General features: G+C 45.3%; 1 protein-coding gene across 1 annotated transcript; it reads left to right on the top strand.

Moving 5' to 3' along the window:
- Positions 1 to 5,254: 5,254 nt before the first annotated feature.
- On the top strand, positions 5,255 to 14,744 carry nr1d2b (nuclear receptor subfamily 1, group D, member 2b). The gene is made up of 8 exons (XM_085261911.1): positions 5,255 to 5,598; positions 7,656 to 7,886; positions 10,170 to 10,258; positions 10,614 to 10,758; positions 11,438 to 12,138; positions 12,505 to 12,690; positions 12,770 to 12,980; positions 13,499 to 14,744. Exons 1-8 carry the CDS (start codon positions 5,580 to 5,582, stop codon positions 13,693 to 13,695), a joined length of 1,779 nt encoding a protein of 592 aa, XP_085118037.1. The 5' UTR covers positions 5,255 to 5,579; the 3' UTR covers positions 13,696 to 14,744.
- The last annotated feature ends 7,447 nt before the right edge of the window (positions 14,745 to 22,191 follow it).

Genomic DNA, 22,191 nt, shown 5'->3' with positions numbered 1-22,191 from the left:
TTCTGGTTCTAGAGAATCTTGCATAGGCTCAGTCAGAAAAGGAGGTCCAGTGAGCCAAGAGGTATCTGAGAGAAAGGCAGCCGGTACAGACCTTGTCGCACAGTCTGTTGGATTTTCCCCTGTAGACACGTACTTCCACTGCTTAGGATGAGAGGACCTTCTGATGCGGACAATACGATTGCTGACATACACATAAAAGCGTCTTGTCTCGTTATTTATGTATCCGAGCACTACTTTGCTATCAGTGTAGAAGGTGATAGCATCGATGCGCATGTCAAGCTCTGATGATATGAAATCTGCTAACTCCACGGCAAGTACAGCTGCACAAAGCTCAAGTCTGGGGATTGTGTGTTCAGGTCTGGGTGCCAGCTTCGCCTTACCCATAACAAAGCCAGTATGAGTATTCCCTGCTTCGTCCACCACCCTGAGATAGGCAACTGCTGCAATAGCCATTGTTGACGCATCAGAAAAGACAAACAGTTCTCTCGTCTTTGTTGTTGAAAGAAAGGCTTTGGTATAGGCTCTTGGGATCATCACGCAACTTAGGTCTTTTAGTGAATCCCGCCAAGACTTCCATTGTTCCTGCATCCCTTCAGGGAGCTGAGAATCCCAGTCACATCTTTGTTGTGTGAGCTCTCTTAGAATGTGCTTCCCTTGAATGGTCACGGGAGCCACAAATCCCAAGGGGTCATACACGCTATTTACCACTGATAGGATGCCTCGGCGTGTGAAAGGCTTCTCTTCTTTGTTGACTTTAAAAACAAACATGTCGCACTCCAAGTTCCAATTTAGTCCCAAGCTGCGCTGTACAGGTAGAATATCTGAGCTCAGATCCAAATCCTTCAAGTCATTTGCGCGATCTTCAGGTGGGAAAGCCTCCATGACCTCTTTGCTGTTAGAGGCGATTTTGTGGAGCCTCAGGTTGGAGTTTGCCAGAACATCCTGAGTTTTCTTCAACAGACAGACAGCACTTTTTACACTTGAAAAAGATTTAAGTGCATCATCGACATAAAAGTCATGGCAAACAAACTGTTTCACCTCGGGGTCATGATGTGGTCCTCCATCCATCGTGGACTGCCTGAGGCAGTAAATGGCAACCGCTGGACTAGGACTATTACCGAACACATGTACGGTCATGCGGTACTCAATGACATCCTGTGTAGGACTGTTGTCTCTGAACCAGAAGAACCGTAGGAAGTTACGATCTTCTTCTCTCACAAGAAAGGAATGAAACATCTGCTTGATGTCTGCAGTTCCATCAGTAAATCACTGAGGTCCCGGAGCTTGGAGTAGTCTTTATTGCCAATTTTGGGGAAACTATCCAGTTTTTGGAACAAAGCTTTCTCAATAGCTTCAGATGAACCGTAAGAAGCATCTAGTCGGTTCCAGATCATGCTCAGCCCTTTAGCTGGTTGATTTATGTGGATGGACCTAATACGCTTTGCATGCTCAGCTGATTCACTTCCCAGCCATTTGACAAGAAGATCCATTTCTTCATCACTTGTTAGATTCAAGTCTCTCACCGCATTCTGGAATGAACGTCGCCAGGCCCTGTAGTTTTCCGGTCTATCGTTAAATTGTAGTAGACCACTTGTAACGATCTCACGTCGTGCTAGAAATCTGACAAAGTCTGTCACATGTGGATCAGTGGAGTAACTAGGCCGCTGAGAGTTACCATATGGGTGATGGGGAAGAGCTTCCATGGCGCTGTTGGTCTTCCAGGGTGGCTGATGTGCAGTTACACTGCATGAAGGCCTTAGAAAATCTTCATAATCATTTTCTTTGAGTGCTCCGTAGTAGTGGTGCTCTGTCTGTTGAGCTGAGTTGCGATTCACATCTGATGTGACAAAGGGATTAAGGCTATTTTGTTTACATGGAGGAGGCAGTGGAGTATCAAAGACAGTAATAGCAGCGTTGGGGGGACCATCACTCAGCGAATTGAGACGGGGCATGCACACCGTATTATGCAAAGGTTCCTCAGGAAGCGGCTGCTGTGTCTCATCCTGCAAGGGTAAATCCTCCTGTGATGCCATCTGGATGTCTCTTGATACTTCGGCTTGTTTCTCCACATACTCTTTTGTACGCTCAACAGAGTCGACTGATGTTGCAATGAGAGGAAGTTTACAACTGTGTTTTCCTTCACTAACGCCAACCGCTGCTTCTAAAGCTTCTGCCTTTGCTACAGCTGCAGCAGTTTCCTTTTCTGTGGTCAGCATTTCTATAGAAGCTTCCAGACGAGCCTTTTCCATTTTTAACTTCATTTCTTGCTCTGCAAACGCTAAACGTGCCTTTGCTGCTTCAGCATTAGCCCTAGCTCTTGCAGCTGCAGTGCTGGTAGCCGATCCATGAGAACGTGTGGTTGACATAGAAGCATAAGACCGTGTCTTCACTGATGATGGCTTTGAATCCATAGTGTAGGCAAGTAGAGGCTATGTAGCGTGATAGCAGTAGTTGTTGTCACATGCACTGTGTTACCTTGTCTGTAACTCAACGTCTTTTCACTGTACTGTCTTTCCCTCTTCACACTGCACAGAAGAGGAACTGGCAGCAAGGTTCAACACTTTTCTTCCATCAAGACTCTGAAGACCATTACTCTTTGTCCACAGGTTTAATGATGTAGAAAGTGTGAAACTGAAACAAACATAACACAATTACAATTACAGTATATTCTTTAAATCTTACATATACACTGTACCTACAAGTCTACAATAATCTAAATCAACGTAGCGTAGCACTTTAGCTGCAAGAATAAGCATTAGCCGTGCTCTAAACATGTGGTTTCAACAACGTATCAAAGTTACACATTAAACTTCCCTCATGTCACAAAATACAACCACAGAACTACAGATAAGCATCAAATAAACAATATACATACAGACGATGCTCCAAAAGACGAAGGATTGAAGGCAGATGCATGTGGATTCATGGCAGTCTCCTTGGCCATGTGCAAACTTCACTAAACCTTACTACTTCCTGCTTCCTGTGATGTCACCAGGTATCAGAACTCTTAAAGGGACAGCTGCCCTAACACTATCGGCACACAGGGATCAAACCAGTTAGCTTTACCTCCTGAGCTACAGCAAGAAGGTCCTTGGATGGGAGCCTTCTTGCTGTGAGTTAACAGTGCTAACTACCATGCCAATGGGCTAGCTACTCATTTAATTAAGTATAAAATTAACATCTCTATGAGAAAAAAACCCTTTGTTTTCAGTATCCTGTGGGGCAACTTTGTGAAGTAATAACTAAACAGTTCTTGTAGCTGTTGTTCAGTCCTCGATGGCTTGAGCTCATTCGGACGAACTTCAGCCGTAAGATGTTGGTGGGTTTCCTCACATGTTCTCCATTTTACTGGATAAAGATCATGACTCTTAAAGTCAAAGTTTCTACTTTTTTCTCTTTGACATTTCTTTGTTAGGTTGCTGTTTTGCTGAAGACTTAGTTTAGTGAAAGACGTTCTGAGATTTGCCTTTTGAAGCTAATGGGACCAGTTTCCTAATATGATCCCATTAAGTTTTTATCTTACAATATGAAGAGTTGTCCACACAACATTGTTCCAGTAGCCTTCTAGTTTGTTACATAATCACAAACAGAGTGGTTGCTTTATCCTTCAGCTCCTTACAAGCTTCGTCCTCCCAGACTACAGACTAATCTTTGTTGGTTGGCCAGCCGGGGAAGGTAAAGATGGTCATCACGCCCATCATTTGTACCAAATCTAAATGCTTTAGTGACGGTTCTGTATCATTCTCAACCTGATAAAGATCACCAACAGAGGTGCCCACTCAAACCAGATTGTTATCCAATCGCAGAACACGAGTGGGTGTTCCTCAACTGTTAGATGGGCTGATTTACAGTTAGAGCCATGCCTGGATATCAGCCAGGGCGTACAGTAATTCTTAAACATGACTTCATTCTGAGCACTTAATGCTTGAGTGTCAAAATGGGGATTTTTCAAAACCCTGTACAGACTAAACTTTCCTGTTATTACTGTTCTCATTTATAAAGTTGTGTTTCATCAACATGAACATTATACCTAACAGGTGAATGTCGGGACAGTATGTCCTGGTTTCTTAACATAAAACTCATTGCTGCAGCCAGAGGCAGCACAAATATGGTCCTCTTAGACCAGGGGTGGGCAACTCCAGGCCTCGAGGGCCGGTGTCCCTGCAGGTTTTAGATGTGTCTTGAACCAACACAGCTGATTTAAATGGCTAAATTAGCTCCTCAACATGTCCCAGAGTTCTCCAGAGGCCTGGTAACGAACTAATCATGTGATTCAGGTGTGTTGACCCAAGGTGAGATCTAAAACCTGCGGGACACCGGCCCTCGGGGCCTGGATTTGCCCACCCCTGTCTTAGACTAGTTTTTAGTTTTAGTCCCCTTGTTTTCGAGTGAGTTATCGGTTCTGTCACTAGTTTGCTAACGTAAACTAATGTAAGTCTAAGAGCCGTAACAAACCTACTGACCCTGTGATGCTACGTTCTGGCAAAATGGTGCTAAACATGATCTAAAAAACGTTAACTTTCAGCTCTTATTTCTTAAACGCAGCTCCCAGAAACTGTTGCATCTACGTCAGCTTTTAGAGCAGGGCTCCATGGTGTAAATCAGCCTTTGTAGTGTTTCACCACTGCTTTAAAGTACCTGTGTTTTCACTTTTCAGACCCAGAAGATATTACATCTTTTATACGAACAGTATCAAACTCTTTGTAGCGTGAGTGGACCGGAGCAGAAAAAGCTTTGCTCAAACGAACCGTCCATTTACAAAAGAGATTTTAAAAAAATGTCCATTTCTCTAGATTCAAACTTATTACAAAATCGACAAAAGTGCAGAAGTTGACTTTGGAAAGAAAAAAGATATTATGTTGCAGCTGAACTATATGTCAAACATTTTAAATAGTAATAGTAATGCTGGTGTCCCTGCACGACTGTGTTCAATCTAATCAAAGTGGTCTTTTCTGCAGCTTTCAGACTTGCAGTGGGCCACAGTGGAAGCTTTAGCAGGAACATCAGTGCACTGTCACATAGATAAATATAAGGTGTCCTGAAACTTTTGGACTTCAATGAAATGTTTCAGCATATGATAAACGCTATCAGGAGGAGATGCTGTGTCGCAACCCGCTCGTCTTTTCTGACATTGCCGAGTATCTTTGCTCCGTTTCACTGGTGAAAGTATGTCAGTGGGTTACATTGACACAAGTGCAAAGCTGCAGGGAGGGGAGGGAGGAGTCAGTGAACTGGGTCACATGGTTTTCACACTGATCGCTACTCGAAACAGAGCAGAAAGCCGTCGAGCACACGCCTGGACTGGAGCTCCAGGAACGAGTGAACGCTGCACATTTCATCGTCGCCTCGGCCGATTTTCTGGTTGTTTTAGGGGGAAAGTACATCTCCACCGGGCTGCTTGTAAAGCCGACCGTAGCGTGTAGGGTCTGAACTAGGCTTATGTCTTTGGTTCAAACTTAAAGACGGTTAGTTTCTCTTACTGGGACCAATCAGCGACTTTTCAGTTGCTGAACACTAAAACTGAGAAAACGGCTTTGGCACCGAGGTAGCAGAGGAGGAAACCCCCAGACTCAGAGGACATGGAGTCCACCAAAGCTGGTAAGTACGCCTGACAGCATCTGCACCCGGCGACGGGGGGCGTACTGTACTTACCTCCTGCCTTTGGCTTCAGTCGAACCGGAAAAGTAACACGACCGGTCACATTCTGACTGTATTTCTTGTTTATTGTGGACTTTCTGTCGAACCCACTTGTTACTGTTAAAGTGGGTTAGGGCCACCGTGGGCGGTTGTTGTTACACCAGTGTTTGGCTTCCGTGGCACTGCAGTCATCTCGGCTCACATGGACCCGCCAGCCTAGCCATGTGCACTTGTGTTTACGCTCCCCGTGCGTCTCAGCTCATTGGCCGCGCGGTGCAGTGACGTAGGCGTTGCATAATTTCTCCCAGCTCGATGTGTGCAGTCTCGCCGTGATACACGTGAGGCCTCTCATGGCAACGCGAGCTGACCTAGTTTTCCCGGGGAAAGCGCATGCGTGCTCCAGGTGGGGTGCGTTTAAACCCCAACACCAGCAGCTGTGGTGCTTTGCTCATGGGACGGGGAAGGCTTTTTGTGTAAGAAACGTACGTTAGTAACATGATTAATAATAAACGTCGCGATATGACCCGCTGTATTCAGTTTCTATGTTACCATTGATTTAATAAAAACAACATTGAATAAAAAAATAATAATAAAAAACCGGAAGTCCACAGTTGTCTTCGTTTGCTCAACTCTCGAGCTCATCGTCTGTCCGCTGACAGCACTCGAACGAAGATATTTCCCGAGGGCCGTAAACGCAGCCTCGGTTGTTTCCAGCTCATATAAAATGATCTAATTACGCAGAGTTAGATAAACATTAGAGCTGGAGACGGTCACTGAGTTAGTTACAGGTTTGACTCATATTTTCCTGTTTCACTCATGATGCTGGATACACAGTAACCTGATAATCCCATGAACTAAACCTCATTTTTGAAGCATTCAAAGAGGCTGCGTGAGCTCTGCGTCATCACTGGCACTTTTTCACCTCATACTTTTCCTTTGCTGTGTATTAATGGGGGACAATTTTTATATATTTCTTTTAAAATGAAAAGTGTATAAATGAAGGCATGTATTCGATCTGTTTTTACGACTGTGAATGACTGAACTACATACACACCCCTGCCAGGCTGACATTATGTAATCGCTGTTACCTAATCATAAAGAATGGGAGAGGAAGAAATCAGGTCAGCCTGTGCTGAGGGTGGAGCTCCCTGGTGCAGCAGCCCGTCTCTGCGGCGTTTACTGGCCCAAGAAATGTTTGTCGTATTCTCGTCTGCCCTCTTTACTTTAAGCTGGTTGGTTTTCACACAGGGAAGGTGTCTGTAGCTGGGGGGGTAAGTCAGGGAGAAAAGCGCCACCTACAGAAACCATGGCGACATTACAGCGTTCAAACAGGGCTCAGGTTATACCGATGAAATAAACGGTGTAACTGACAACGAGCAAAAGAAGACACGCACATCTGGTAGCTTCTTGTGATTGCAGTAGAGTGTGACGATGAAGTGAGTTTCCTTTTTGTCCTAATGCAGAAACAATCAGTAAAGTTTGATAAAGTGCACATTAAAATCAAATCAGAAATGTGTTATCAGGCACGAGATGGACTCATTTTATTACAGTGAGGTCACCCATTACTGAGGTGTCTGTCAGGCCCTCAGCTGAGCGTTTCTCTCCGTTGCCGTCTTGCTGTTCTGAGACTGCATATGAGGAGCACGGGGTGGGTCCTGAACCACACACTCATCCTCTGATGGTTGTGATTGGAGGAGCGGTTAGCCACTGAGCAGCTCCTGGGTGAGCGTCCTTATTGACTCTAATAAAGACCATAATTGACTGAATGGATTCATATGACCTGAAAGTAAAGTGAGGAAAGCGTTTACAGAGGTCACAGGGACACGAGGGCTGGTTGCAGACCATTAGACCAATACAGGTCACGTTTCAGGAGCTACATTCATCTTTGATACTGTCTATTTTCCTCATAAAATACATGAGAAGTTTTCAGTGCAAGCTCACACAGTAGGCTTTGCTTCGTTGTTACAGTCCCTGTTCTCACAGTCCGTTTCCTCCCCTCTCTGCTGATCGCTCGCCAGGAGGCGTAATAGCCTACATCAGCTCGTCCAGCTCTGCCTCCAGCCCAGAGTCGTGTCACAGCGACTCCTCCAATGGCAGCTACCAGTCGTCCTCCCCGCCCCGCGGGTCCCCGCCTAGCCACGGACAGCTGAGGCAGCCGCTCGACCCCACGATGGCCGTAGGAGGCCTAAAATTGCCACGGACTCAGAAAGGTGGACGCTCGTCGTCCACAGCAAAGACTGGCATCACAAGTAAGTTGGACACTCTCATATGTGTCTTCAGATGCTGCCTGTGTTAAGTCTAGGAATCAGTGCAGCATGTCAGGCCAGTGAGAGCATTATATGACTTAAACATCTCAAGGACATTATTGGAATCTGCCCAAAACAAATGTTGACATTTTAACTTCCAGGTAGCTTGTTTCAGCCGCCGTCACTTAGGGCTGAACGATTATGGAAAATAATCTAATTGCGATTTTTTTTTGCCCCAATATTGCGATTGCGATGCGATATGCGATTATTTTTTAAGGTCTTTGTCTTCTGTATTATTAAACAAAGACAAGCAATACATCATATAGTATGGCCAATACTATATTACATTAATTTTAAACTGTTCTTTCCTGGAAGACAGACCTCTGTTATGATGACATGAGGTGATGCATGAATTGATGACTGACATTTTTATTTAACTTCTTCAATCACAACAGTATATTTGAACATACACAATAGTTTATTTTTAGCTTACAAACATCTGAGCATAAAGTGCTGACAAGGAACCCTGGTGTAAACATTAAAATGAAAGTCAGTACAATGTGCAGATTGCAGAAATATACATAAAAAAAATCAGTGGCTTTACCACACTCAGTTTTTCAACATCTGTGAACTACTAGACAGTCATTCAATTAAAAAATAATATTAAATAAATAAAACTAATAAATAAAAAATACACACATCTTACTGATCTCTGCAGTCAGTAACATTACACATAAAGTGCAAACATAATAGCAATTGTATAAACACACACACAAACACGCCTTTAAAGTTTAAAGGCGTGAAATTGGACGGTCTAGTTCTGATTAGCGTCACCGCTGTCTCGGTGGAGTTTAATAAACTCGGCCGTCTGCTTCTTGCTATCTAAAATATAACCAGACACTGGTGTAAATTCTCGACTGTCTCATACTTCTGTTTAATAAGTTTTCTGTTTGACGTTTAGTCAGCTGTGTGAAAACCAAGGAGGAACCCACCCGGGGGATTAATAAAGTTTTATTTTATCTAATCTAATAACTTTAATCTCAGCCAAACCGATTTACTCACGAACAAACAAAACACTGAAAAAAGCCCAACAATAACATTTTTAGGTTGTCTAAGTGACTTATATATTACGTTTAACCCGAGCAGCGAAACTCCGCGGTGATCTGAAAATGATGTGCCGGGAGTTGTGCCGTTCTCGGCCGCATCAGTAACCCTCGAGCTCCCGGCTAGCTGTCGAGCTGGTGGGTAGCAGACGCCTCTGAAAACGTCGAAGCACTTTTGCAAATATGGGATATCTTGATAAACCGAGCAGATATTTGATGTTTACACAGCTACTTTCTCGCCTGAAAATATGTTAAAAGTTTATTTTGTGACCCAGAAAGATTAGTATGAGTAATTTTAAAACTTAGTAGCGGCCGCCATTGCTGGAAACTGGAGTTTGGCTGGGCCGCGCTATGAATTCTGGGATATGGTAGTAATTTGGACAGCCTTCGGCGCGTCGCTGTGACGTAATCGGTCTACAAATGCGGCCTCAGGAGGATGCTAGCCCATGAATTTGGACATGTCCAGAGTATAATCGCAGCCTTTGCGGTTAGAAAATTGCACTTGATCATGTCGCGATATTATCGCACATGCGATATATCGTTCAGCCCTACCGTCACTGCACCAAGAACATCTCACAACTAATGTTCTCTCTCTGAAGACGGTTGAAATGAAACCAGAGGCTGTTTAGGAGAAACCCAAGACGGAGCCAGCACGAGCTTCCTGTAGACGGCTAATGACTTTTACATGTGACGTGTTTGTGTCTATAAATAAATTCTCAACATAAACCTTCACAGAGCAGTTTATCAGAAACAGCAGTGTGATGTTGAGGCTGTAGTGACGGGCAGGGATGTGAACTGTACCACATCAGGGCACGGAGAATAGCTAGCTATCTCAGCCCCGCCCGTCAGGCTATATGATAACCCGACGGGCGGGGCTGAGATAGATTTTGGTCGCCCGACCAGAGATATCGCTAGCTCCGGGACGTCGGGCTAGCGATTGTGCGAGCCCTGCACATAATATAGCACAGCAGGTTATTTGAGAGTGGTTTAGTTTCCTCTTCTTCTACTCCTGTACAAGGACTGATGCAGAGGGTTTGGGGTTTTTTGTGAGTGGCGGCACCTACTGTTCAGGAGGAGCACTGGCGTAATGACTCGGTGACCTCGTTGGGAATAATCGGTGTGTTCCCAGTTTTGTTTTTTTTTTTCCAGATAAACTGTAAGAATTTGTTTTTGTATTTCTCAGAAATCAACGGCCTGGTGCTGCTCTGTAAAGTTTGCGGGGACGTGGCCTCTGGATTTCACTATGGCGTCCATGCCTGTGAGGGCTGCAAGGTGAGGCTGCCTCTTTGATACGACGCAGTGTGAACTCGCAGGCAGCACAGGATGAGTCTCTGTGCTACACAGACACGAGCGTTGCGGCGTCTTTGGTTGAAGCGGGTCACTTTAGCCATCTGCACAGCTCAGACTGAAACTAGTTCACTCTGCCTTTATTTATATCTGTTACCCATCATGCTTCATGGTGCTGTGTGGCCCAGTTAGCTGGAGAACAGTGTGCTACATACCACAGCGCTCCTTAGAGGGCGAACACGCACATAATTCAGACAGTTATAAGTCACACTGTAGAAACTGTTCATTTATCTAAGAAAGAGGACAAAAGTAAGCTGCCTGTGTCTGTGAACACACTCAGGGCTTCTTCAGGAGGAGCATCCAGCAGAACATCCAGTACAAGAAGTGCCTGAAGAACGAGAGCTGCCCCATCATGAGGATCAACAGGAACCGCTGCCAGCAGTGCCGCTTCAAGAAATGCCTGCTGGTGGGCATGTCCAGAGACTGTGAGTACCCGCGCTCGTTCACTGACTCGCGCTGTGTTCGGTGAAGAGATTAGCAAGGCTGGTTTCACAGAGTAACGCTCAGCACGCCATTTTCTAACACGTAAAACAGGTTACGGTCAATTTCAAAGCTATAAAAGCGAATAAGTGTCATTTTCTAGTCAGACGGTTGGTGGTTAGATTCCCCCGTCTGCTTGCCAAAGTTTCCTCAGGCAGACTTCTGCTCGTGTGAGTGTTAGCAGAGAAACAACGTACCTGTGTGAATGCGTGTGAATGGAAAATGAGGCATTCTGCAGGAGAGCGCTACATGAAAACCAAAGTGTTCAAAATACAACATTAAGAAACACTTTTAACAAAGAAATCACGAAGCTCAAACTTTTAATTGAGCCTTTTCTGTTATTTTTGTTTTAAAAAGATGCCGTTCATTAGTCCTTTTGGCTCAGTTAGTAGTGACAGATGGAAATAGTCCAGCATCACTGACTGTGGAAGGACGTTGGAGTTTAATGATGACATGGTTAAGGGGCAGTAATTCTCAGTATGACTGGATTTGTTTTGAAGGCAGTAATCATGAGGTGTGAAGCTAACGGTTGGAGAAGAGTAAGATGTCCTCCTTTTAAATTCCTGTTTAACGAATGTCTGAGACTTGGGCAAAAATCAAGGAGATTCTCTTCTCGCTCTTCAGCTGTACGCTTCGGCCGGATCCCGAAGCGAGAGAAACAGCGCATGCTGCTGGAGATGCAGAGCGCCATGAACAACATGATGAACAACAGCCAGCTGCAAAGCCAGCTGTACAGCAGCCAGAGCCTGCCCATTGTTAAACCGCTGCCAGCCGGCGCCACCGAGCCTACCTCAGACGATGCCGTCCCCGCCGCCTCCTGCTCTCCTTCCTCCTCACCTCACTCCAGCCAATCAGACTCCAGCTTAGACCCAGAACCCGCCGCGTCGATGGACACCAGCCCCAGCTCGGCCTCGCCCAGCGCGTCGGACAGCAGCGAGGAGGAGGTGATCGGCTCGGTGACCAGGGCCCACCAGGAAACCTTCATGTACAACCAGGAGCAGAGCAGCCTGCCATCCCAGGCCTCGCAGCCCGCGAACACCCTCGGCTGTGGCCTCGCCAAAACCCCCACCGACAACCAGACGCAGGAGCGGCAGGGCACCTGGGACCACCGCAAGAGCCCGGTCACGGTGGCCCGGCACTCCACCTTGAGCCTTGACCCCCAGGGTCAGGAGGTCAACCAGTGCCCCTTCGGGCTGTCCAGGACGGCTGCCACCAGCCACTTTCCAGCATATACACATGGAGCTTTCAGGGCACCGTCCACAGAAGGCTCCACCAATGGATCGTGCAGCATCGCCCTGTGGAGAGGAGGCAACAGGATGCATCTGGTAAGCTGAACAGAGGGCAGTGGATGGTAACAGTTTAGGCAAGCCATTAAAAATCAATGTCAAGGTGTAAAAGCGGACTTTGTAAAATAAAAAGCCTTTTAAATGAAAGTGTCTGTTTGTTGTTTGGATAGATGCTCCTGCCTCTGTATGCATGAATAGATGTGAATAGAACAGCTGCTTTTAGGGCAAAAACAAACTCTAGAAGTCTCACCAAAACAAAGCTTCTGTTTTAGAGCGCAATGAAAATCACTCCGTTTGTCCCAACAGCAGCATGAAGCCATCGTGTCTGTGATTAGTTAGTGAAAAGGAGGTTTCAGAGGTGTGGATGCACTCGTGTCCAAACTGAAGGCCCGCTCTGATCCGCAGGTTTGTCCGATGAACACTTCGCCTCACGTGGACCCTCAGAAGTCCGGCCACGAGGTGTGGGAGGAATTCTCCCACAGCTTCACCCCGGCGGTCAGGGAGGTGGTCGAGTTTGCCAAGAAGATCCCAGGCTTCAGAGAGCTTTCCCAGCATGACCAGGTCAGCCTTTTGAAGGCTGGCACCTTTGAGGTAATTCATTGAATTTTCTTACGTATTGCAGTCTTGTTTAGTCTGTCTGTAGTAATCTGGGGCACTCTGTGGCCTGCAGGTGTTGGTGGTTCGGTTTGCCTCGCTGTTTGACGTGAAGGACCGCACTGTCACCTTTCTCGGAGGGAAGAGGTACAGCGTGGACAGTCTGAGGGCCCTGGGGGCCGGGGACCTGCTCAACTCCATGTTTGACTTTAGTGAGAAGCTCATGAACCTGGGTCTCAGTGAGGAGGAGATGAGCCTGTTTACTGCTGTGGTTCTGGTCTCTGCAGGTGGGTTATCAGACGATCCATCCACTGATAGCGACGCATAAACCACCGTCAGTGTTTGTATCCAAAATGATGAGAACAGGTAGAAAAATTGGCTCATTAACTTTGTTTTTCCTGCCTGAGCTTTGACTGCACTGTAATGGTACAGATTGGCGAGTTGGCGCCACCTGCTGTTTATCTGATGAACACTCACAGCAGGACTGAGCTCAGCTGTTTCAGTGTAAACACATTTAAACTGAGTCAGGCTTTAAAATATTCCTCTGCTGTGACCTGAGCACACGTGAGGCAAACGGTTTCAGTTTGTGCAAAATTGCATTTATTCCTAGAGCATCACGGACACGCTGAACACTGACTTTGGTCAATCATATGCTGTAGAGTGACAGTCCATCATGTCATTATCACAAACACGTTAACCTGACACGAGACTGCGACTAACCACGCGGGTCACACGGCCGTTTTTCTTGTTTGTCAACGTATCGCTAACTGAGGCCTCTCCTCCCTGCTACCTCTTCCTCTCCCAGATCGATCTGGCATCGAGAACGTGAACTCCGTGGAGGCCCTGCAGGAGACGCTTATCCGCGCCCTGCGGAGCCTCATCACCAAGAACCACCCCAACGAGGCCTCCATCTTCACCAAACTGCTGCTCAAGCTGCCCGACCTGCGTTCCCTCAACAACATGCACTCTGAGCAGCTGCTCGCCTTCAAGGTCCATTCCTGAACTTTCCTAAAGTACTTGACGCCGTCCGCCCCCACTTCACCTGAAAACATTGCACCCGAGACAAAAGCAGCCCTAAAGGCCGCCTGGAGCACCAGCTCCACCCGACCACACCTGCACGGGCCTTTGGGTTTAGCTCTTTGTCTAAAAAGTCAAGTGGAAGTTGTACTGTAGGGCGTGACGGCCTGTGTGACGGTAATGCAGACGCACAGACACTCTGACTGGTGTACATGTCTCTCGTGTTTGTGTGTAGCAGCTGTACAAAGATTAGATGCACTTTCCTGTATAGTGTCGATGGTATTTTTGCATTCATAGTGCAATATGTGACTGCTTCTGGGTCTGAGTCTAAACGTTTCCCTGCGGTGGTGCACGTTAAATTGAACTGGTGCTGCTCTCGCGGGACGAAAAACGCGCTGGAGGTAAAGTTCTCTTTAAAAGCAGCTGAAACTGAGGAGTCTGTGCAGGAAAGCTGCTTTCAGTTGGAGCAGCAGGGAAACCTGAACGTGGCGTCTTTGGACAGATTTGGGAAGCAGACGCTTGATTTCATCCACGTGTGTTCGTGCCATGATTTGTTTGTTTTGTGTTCTAAATTATTTGGGCATTGTGACAAATCGAACGTGTCAGAGTCGCTCTTTACTGAGATCAGTATAAATGAAGACTGAAGCCATGAAATGAAATTGTGGACTTTGTCTTCTTTCTCGTGACATCTCCGAGAGTCTGGACAGAAATGTCACCTCGTAGTCACCAGCAGCTTCTGCACGCTTCGTTACACGTCTCTACGTTTTTACAGAGACTCTGTTCTGTAGCTGATGCAGGTCCATGTATGACGATTTCACATAAGTCTGATTGTAAAAGTGTTTGTAATGTAAAGACATGAGCAGAGCTGCTGGTGAAACACTCAGCCTTTTATTCTCCACGACTTCTATTATTGCAGTGACATGTTCTGAAAGGATGCAGTATGCATAGATTTCTATAGAAATATATTATCATATAAACATAACTGTATGTGTGTGTATATAAATAATATGAATGAATAAATTTTCTAAATGGTGTGTACAAGCTGTGGTTATTTAAAACGTGTCGTTCCCGATAATCATGACGACTGCATCTTACCTATTTGTAGGAAAATGTTCTCTTCGGCAGTTAAGAAGCCTTTGCCTCGTCTCCATCCTCTGACCTCTGACCTGCGTCTTCATTTTCAAAATGCATCATGAGGAGGACGGGGGAGGCCTACGAGGAGCTGTTCCTGAGCATGACTCAGATAATCAAACTTTCTGCTTGTTACTGTTTCTCCGTGTGATTAAAAAAATATATAAAAATATGCGCACTTTTATCTGAGACCACGTGCAGCTTTAGTGCAGTTTGAGTAAAACTGAGTGATCTCTGAAGCCGGCGACACAGAACTCAGTTTGAATTTTAATCGTCTCGCATACACGTGAATATTCTCTTCTACTTATCCTTATCAGGGTCGTTGGGGGGCTGGAACCTGTCCCAGAGTGAGAGGCGGGGGCACACCCTGGACAGATCGCTAGTTAGTTGCAGGGACAGAGAGACCGCACTCACGATCACCAGTTAACCTCACCCCACTAACTGCACGTCTGTGGGAGGAAGGCGGAGTACCCACACAGACACAGGAGGGAGAACATGCAAACTCCACACAGACCCCGGCCTGCGACGCTGAACCAACCACCTTGCTGCGAGGCAACAGCGCTAAGCAGAAATACTTGGATAATGATACTTCCTGTAGTAACTGCAACTCATTTAAAGTGCAGTTTCAGCTTCATGATTGTATGAACTGCTCTGACCGTCTGAGCTGGCCTGTGTGTTTCTTCCTTTAAACAGTGGATCAACCACAGGTGTGTCATGTGATTTATTTCTAACGACATGAGGGAAGAATCCAGACATTTCCTGTCAGACTGCTTGTCAGTCAGCTGTCCTTCTGAGCCTGTGAAAATGGGAGGTTATGTATAAAAATGCCTGTAATTCCTAAACAGTTGAAATAAACGCCTTAAATGCATTTTAATCACATTGATGGAATACAGATGCAAAATCACACCTATTATCCTCTCCTGTGCTCTTCAAGAACAGTAAAGTAGAAATGAAAGTAAAACGTGTGATCGTTATGGATCACCAATAGCTAATTAATCATGTGAAAGGTTCAGACAAGAGTAGAAATTTCAGACGGTTTTATTCAATGCCTCAAGGAGTGAATAAAATAGGACCTTCACAGCAGGGTTGACATATAAACGCACACACATCTATGTAATTCTCTCTTAAAAATGCAGCACTGAATGAAATGAAGGTTTGACTATGGCCTTTCTTTAATACGTTCTTGTGACACCAGAGGGATTCAGTAAAACGAGGTTTAGAAAGGCGACGTCTGAACCAAGTCGTGCTTATCATCCATCAGCAGATGGCAACAGTGCAGCTCAGTCTGCGTCCCTGGCTTCCGGGAGTGGCACCGAGTAAACAGACACGAACATTCACTCGACCAAATCACACAGAGCTCCAGTGTTACCACCGAGTGATGGTGGTAACACTTAAAGTTTTAAACTCAGACCTCTGTCTGCGATAATCAGTGAGAACCATCGGCTCCACCCACGTGTCCACTTCAGTTTGATTGCTGTCCTGTAAACAGAGCACAATCTGGAACCTGTCTGTTCAAACATCCTCTATCGTGTGTTCACTTATGACTTCACAGGACAAGAGCTAGACTCTATTAATGTAGTGCCGTGTCTTTATATTTTCTATTTTGCAAGGAAAACAGGAAATTAGTTCATAAATGTATTGAAATGTGCAGACACATCAATGATAGTCAATCCAATTTTATTTATGCAGCACCAAATCACAACAACAGTCGCTTCAAGGCGCTTTATATTGTAAGGTAGACCCTACAATAATACATACAGAGAGAAAAGCCCAAGAATCATATGACCCCCTGTGAGCAAGCACTTTAGCGACAGTGGGAAGGAAAAACTCCCTTTTAACAGGAAGAAACCTCCGGCAGAACCAGGCTCAGGGAGGGGCGGGGCCATCTGCTGTGATTGGTTGGGGTGAGAGAAGGAAGACAGGATAAAGACATGCTGTGGAAGAGAGACAGAGATTAATAACAGATATGATTCAATGCAGAGAGGTCTGTTAATACATAGTGAGTGAGAAAGGTGACTGGAAAGGAAACACCCAGTGCATCATGGGAATCCCCCGGCAGCCTACATCTATTGCAGCATAACTAAGGGAGGATTCAGGGTCACCTGGTCCAGCCCTAACTATATGCTTTAGCAAAAAGGAAAGTTTGAAGCCTAATCTTGAAAGTAGAGATAGTGTCTGTCTCCTGAATCCAAACTGGAAGCTGGTTCCACAGAAGAGGGGCCTGAAAACTGAAGGCTCTCCCTCCCATTCTACTTTTAAATACTCTAGGAACAACAAGTAGGCCTGCAGAGCGAGAGCGAAGTGCTCTAATAGGGTGATATGGTACTACAAGGTCATTAAGATAAGATGGGGCCTGATTATTTAAGACCTTGTATGTGAGGAGCAGGATTTTGAATTCTGGATTTAACAGGAAGCCAAAACAGGAGAAATATGCTCTCTCTTTCTAGTCCCTGTCAGGACTCTTGCTGCAGCATTTTGGATTAGCTGAAGGCTTTTCAGGGAGTTTTTTGGACATCCTGATAATAATGAATTACAGTCGTCCAGCCTGGAAGTAATAAATGCACGAACTAGTTTTTCAGCGTCACTCTGAGACAGGATATTTCTAATTTTAGAGATGTTGCGCAAATGGAAGAAAGCAGTCTTACATATTTGTTTAATATGTGCGTTGAAGGACATGTCCTGGTCAAAAATGACTCCAAGGTTCCTCACAGTGTTACTGGAGGCCAAGGTAATGCCATCCAGAGTAAGAATCTGCTTAGATACCATATTTCTAAGCTTTTCAGGGCCGAGTACAATAACCTCAGTTTGATCTGAATTAAGAAGCAGAAAGTTAGCGGCCATCCAGGTCTTTATGTCTTTAAGACATTCCTGCAGTTTAACTCATTGGTGTGTGTTATCTGGCTTCATGGACAGATAGAGCTGGGTGTCATCTGCATAGCAGTGTAAATGTATGCTATGTCTTCTAATGATGCTGCCTAAGGGAAGCATGTATAATGTAAACAGAATTGGTCCTAGCACTGAACCCTGTGGAACTCCATAATTAACCTCAGTGTGTGAAGAGCACTCTCCATTTACATGCACAAACTGGAGTCTATTAGATAGATATGATACAAACCACTGCAGTGCAGTACCTGTAATACCTACAGCATGTTCTAATCGCTCTAATAGGATATTATGGTCGACAGTATCGAACGCTGCACTGAGGTCTAGCAGGACAAGCACAGAGATGAGTCCACTGTCAGAGGCCATAAGAAGATCATTTGTAACCTTCACTAAAGCTGTTTCTGTGCTGTGATGAGCTCTGAAACCTGACTGAAACTCTTCAAATAAACCATTCCTCTGCAGATGATCTGTTAGCTGTTTGACAACTACTCTTTCAAGGATGTTTGATATGAAAGGAAGGTTGGAGATTGGCCTATAATTAGCTAAGACTGCTGGGTCTAGAGATGCTTTTTGAGTAAAGGTTTAATTACAGCTAGCTTGAAGGCCTGTGGTACATAGCTGATTATTAGAGATAGGTTGATCATATTTAAGATCGAAGCATTAATTAATGGCAGGACTTCTTTGAGCAGTTTTGTAGGAATGGGGTCTAAAAGACACGTTGATGGTTTGGAGGAAGTAATTATTGAAGTTAACTCAGAAAGATCAATTGGAGAAAAAGAGTCTAACTTAACATCAATGGTACTAAGAGTAGCTGTAGATAATATTACATCTGTGGGATGGTTACTGGTAATTTTTTCTCTAATGATAAAAATTTTATTTGTGAAGAAGTTCATGAAGTCATTACTAGTTAAGGTTAAAGGGATGGTTGGCTCAACAGAGCTCTGACTGTTTGTCAGCCTGGCTACAGAGCTGAAGAGAAACCTGGGGTTCTTATTTTCTTCAATCAGTGATGAATAGTAAGATGTTCTGGCTTTGCGGAGGGCTTTCTTATAAAGCAGCAAAATGATGATTCTCTAAATTTGTGACACGCCATTTCCTCTCCAGCTTACGAGTCGTCTGCTTTAGGCTACGTGTTTGAGAATTATACCACGGAGTCAGGTACTTCTGATCTGAGACCTTAGTTTTCACAGGAGCTACAGTATCCAGAGTCGTACGTAGTGAGGAGGTAAAATTATTAACAAGATGATCGACCTCTGTTGTTAGTCAGCATTTGCTATGAGCACCTTTATTCTTCAGCACAACCTGAACTCTCTCAGGCAGCTGTCTTTAAGCAGCCTTCAGGACAACGCTCCGCATCTCTTGAGTATCACTCCAAAGTGCTTCTTTGTAGGTTGGCTACATTTTGCTCTCTCTCTGTGATCCACACTTCTTCAGGGACGCTGGCTCCCTCAGAGTGCTCCACTGTCTTTGTGTTTCCAGCTATTCTTTTATTGCATTGGAATCATCATCATTGCCAATAAGGTGATTTCCAGATGGTTTCACATGCTGGATCAAAATCTGGCTTTTCTGTTTATAACTGGGTCAAACTATGAAAGAGGCTCCACCATATTTTATACACGACTGTAGACCTTCACCTTCCCTTGTCCTCGCTCACACATATCGATGACAATTCAAAACAAACATTTCAAATTTGACTGATTCAGAAGTTTGCAGATGACACGGCCATCATGGGGTGTATCTGGGATGATCAGGAAGAGGAGTACAGAAGTAACGAACTTCAACATTATGCACTCCACACTGTATATAAATGCCACTTGTTTTGCACATATTCAACTCTGTATATTTTATATATTTTATTATTATTATTATTATTATTTTATTTTATTTTTTTACTATTTAATTTGTAAAAATGTGTATACACACACACACACACACACACACACACACACGTAGGAAAATATTTAGTATACACATCCAGAAATGCATACACTATTATATATTGTACATATATTTATTAGTTTCAGGTTGGCCATTCTTGTATTTTGCTCGTTTGTGTTGTTGTGTTTGCACATCTCTGTTGCTTGTGGGGCTCGCACACAAGAATTTCACTCGCATGTGCTGTGCCAGTGTGCCTGCACATGTGATGTGACAATAAAAAGTGATTTGATTTGATTTGATTTGATTTGATTTGAGAAGTCTGGTGAGGAACTTTGTCGCATGGAGTCACACAAACCACCTGCAACTCAACACCTCAAAGACTAAGGAACTGGTTGTGGACTTCGGGAGGTCCAGAGAAGGTCCACTGCCGGTTCAGATAGAGGGGGAGGAGGTGGAGGTGGTCAACAAGTACAAGTACCTCGGGCTGTGGGTGGACAATAAACTGGACTGGTCATGCAACACAGAGCACCTGTATAAAAAAGCCCAAAGCCGACTGTACTTCCTCAGGAGGCTGAGGTCTTTTAACATCTGCAGGAAGCTCCTGAGGATGTTTTACCAGTCGGTGGTTGCTGGAGTACTTTTCTATGCTGTGGTGTGCTGGGGGAGCAGCACAGCAAAGAAGGACTCATCCAGGCTGGAGAAACTGATCAGGAGGGCTAGCTCTGTGGTCGGCATGAAGCTGGACACTCTGGTGACAGTGGCAGAGAAAAGGACATTAAAGAAACTGATGGACATTATGGACAATGCTGGGCATCCTCTGCACACGGTCGTAAACAACCAGAAGAGTCTGTTCAGTGACAGGTTGCTTCTCCCCAAGACAAGAACTAACAGACTTAAAAACTCCTTTGTCCCACACGCCATCAGACTGTTTAACTCCTCTCTGGAGGGGAGAGGGAGGGGAGACAGGAGGACAAAGGAGGGGGGGACAACTAAGCTGTAGTGCCTCTTCACCTCACTGTGCAATACTTTTTGTAAATAGTCAACAGTGCAATAGACTCAATACTTGAAATGTGCAATTCACTTGTATTTTTATTTTTATTCCTATTTATTCTATTTATCCCCTTCGTATATTTTATTTATATTTGTCTCTGTATTTATATATGTGTGTGTGTGTGTGTGTGTGTATATATATATATATATATATAATATTCTGTAACTGTAACTTCGGTCGTTGCTGTGCTTTTTGGAAGTCGAATTTCCCAGAGGAACCCACCCGAGGGATTAATAAAGTCCTATCTTATCTCTCTTATCTGATTAGTTATAGTGTAAGGCAAACCTCAACCTATTCTCCCCGTTTCCCTTCGCTAAGAATGACCTCTTGATGGCCCCCCTCCAAACGAGACCATACCTTATAGTTCAACAGCAGCAGGACCGTGATCACCCCAATTCTCATGGACTTCACTTTAATTAATTAATTTTTATGGAGATTCACCTAAAGAAATGGGAATAAACGATATCATTTTAACGTTGTCCCTCGTGTGTAGACAACACTGGTTCCTCTCTTACATTAAATTCCTGTTTTATGCTTTAATGATTGATAGGTCAGTGTTTAATGGTTTAACTAACAACAACAAAGAAAACGTCTTTAAATCATCAGGCACAAGAACTGGAATGAAAATTAGGAGCCAAAAAAAACTTTGAAAGATCATCAGAAAGCTCAGGGAAATATTACTTAAGACCACTTTTTACATCCATCCATCCATCCATCCATCTTCATCCGCTTTATCCGAGGCCGGGTCACGGGGGCAGCAGCCTAAGCAAAGAGGCCCAGACCTCCCTCTCCCCAGCCACCTCCTCCAGCTTATCCGGGGGAATACCAAGGCGTTCCCAGGCCAGCTGAGAGATATAATCTCTCCAGCGTGTCCTGGGTCTGCCCCGGGGCCTCCTCCCGGTGGGACATGCCTGGAACACCTCACCCAGGAGGCGCCCAGGGGGCACCCTTGTCAGATGCCCGAACCACCTCAGCTGGCTCCTTTCGATGTGGAGCAGCAGCTGCTCTACTCTGAGCCCCTCCCGGATGGCCGAACTTCTCACCCTATCTCTAAGGGAGAGGCCAGCCACCCTTCGGAGGAAGCTCATTTCTGCAGCTTGTATCCGCGATCTCGTTCTTTTGGTCACTACCCACAGTTCGTGGCCATAGGTGAGGGTAGGGACGTAGATCGACCGGTAAATTGAGAGCTTCGCTTTTACACTCAGCTCCCTCTTCACCACGACGGACCGGTGCAGCGTCCGCATCACTGCAGCCGCAGCCCCAATCCGTCTGTCGATCTCCGGCTCCCTTCTCCCATCACTCGCGAACAAGACTTGATACTTGAACTCCTCCACTTGGGGCAGGAACTCATCCCCGACTCGGAGTGGGCACTCCACCCTTTTCCGGCTGAGAACCATGGCCTCAGATTTGGAGGTGCTGATCCTCATTCCCGCTGCTTCACACTCGGCTGCGAACCGTTCCAGTGTGAGCTGGAGGCCCCCACCCGATGAAGCCAACAGAACCACATCATCCGCGAAAAGCAGAGATGAGATTCTGAG

Source organism: Mchenga conophoros, linkage group LG22 (genome assembly GCF_057382185.1).
Source record: "Mchenga conophoros isolate Kocher_MC1m ecotype Shallow Benthic linkage group LG22, M_conophoros_male_GT1.1, whole genome shotgun sequence".
Taxonomy (NCBI): domain Eukaryota; kingdom Metazoa; phylum Chordata; class Actinopteri; order Cichliformes; family Cichlidae; genus Mchenga; species Mchenga conophoros.
The sequence above is the reverse complement of the archived record's forward strand: the minus strand, read 5'-3'. Positions and strand labels throughout refer to the sequence as shown.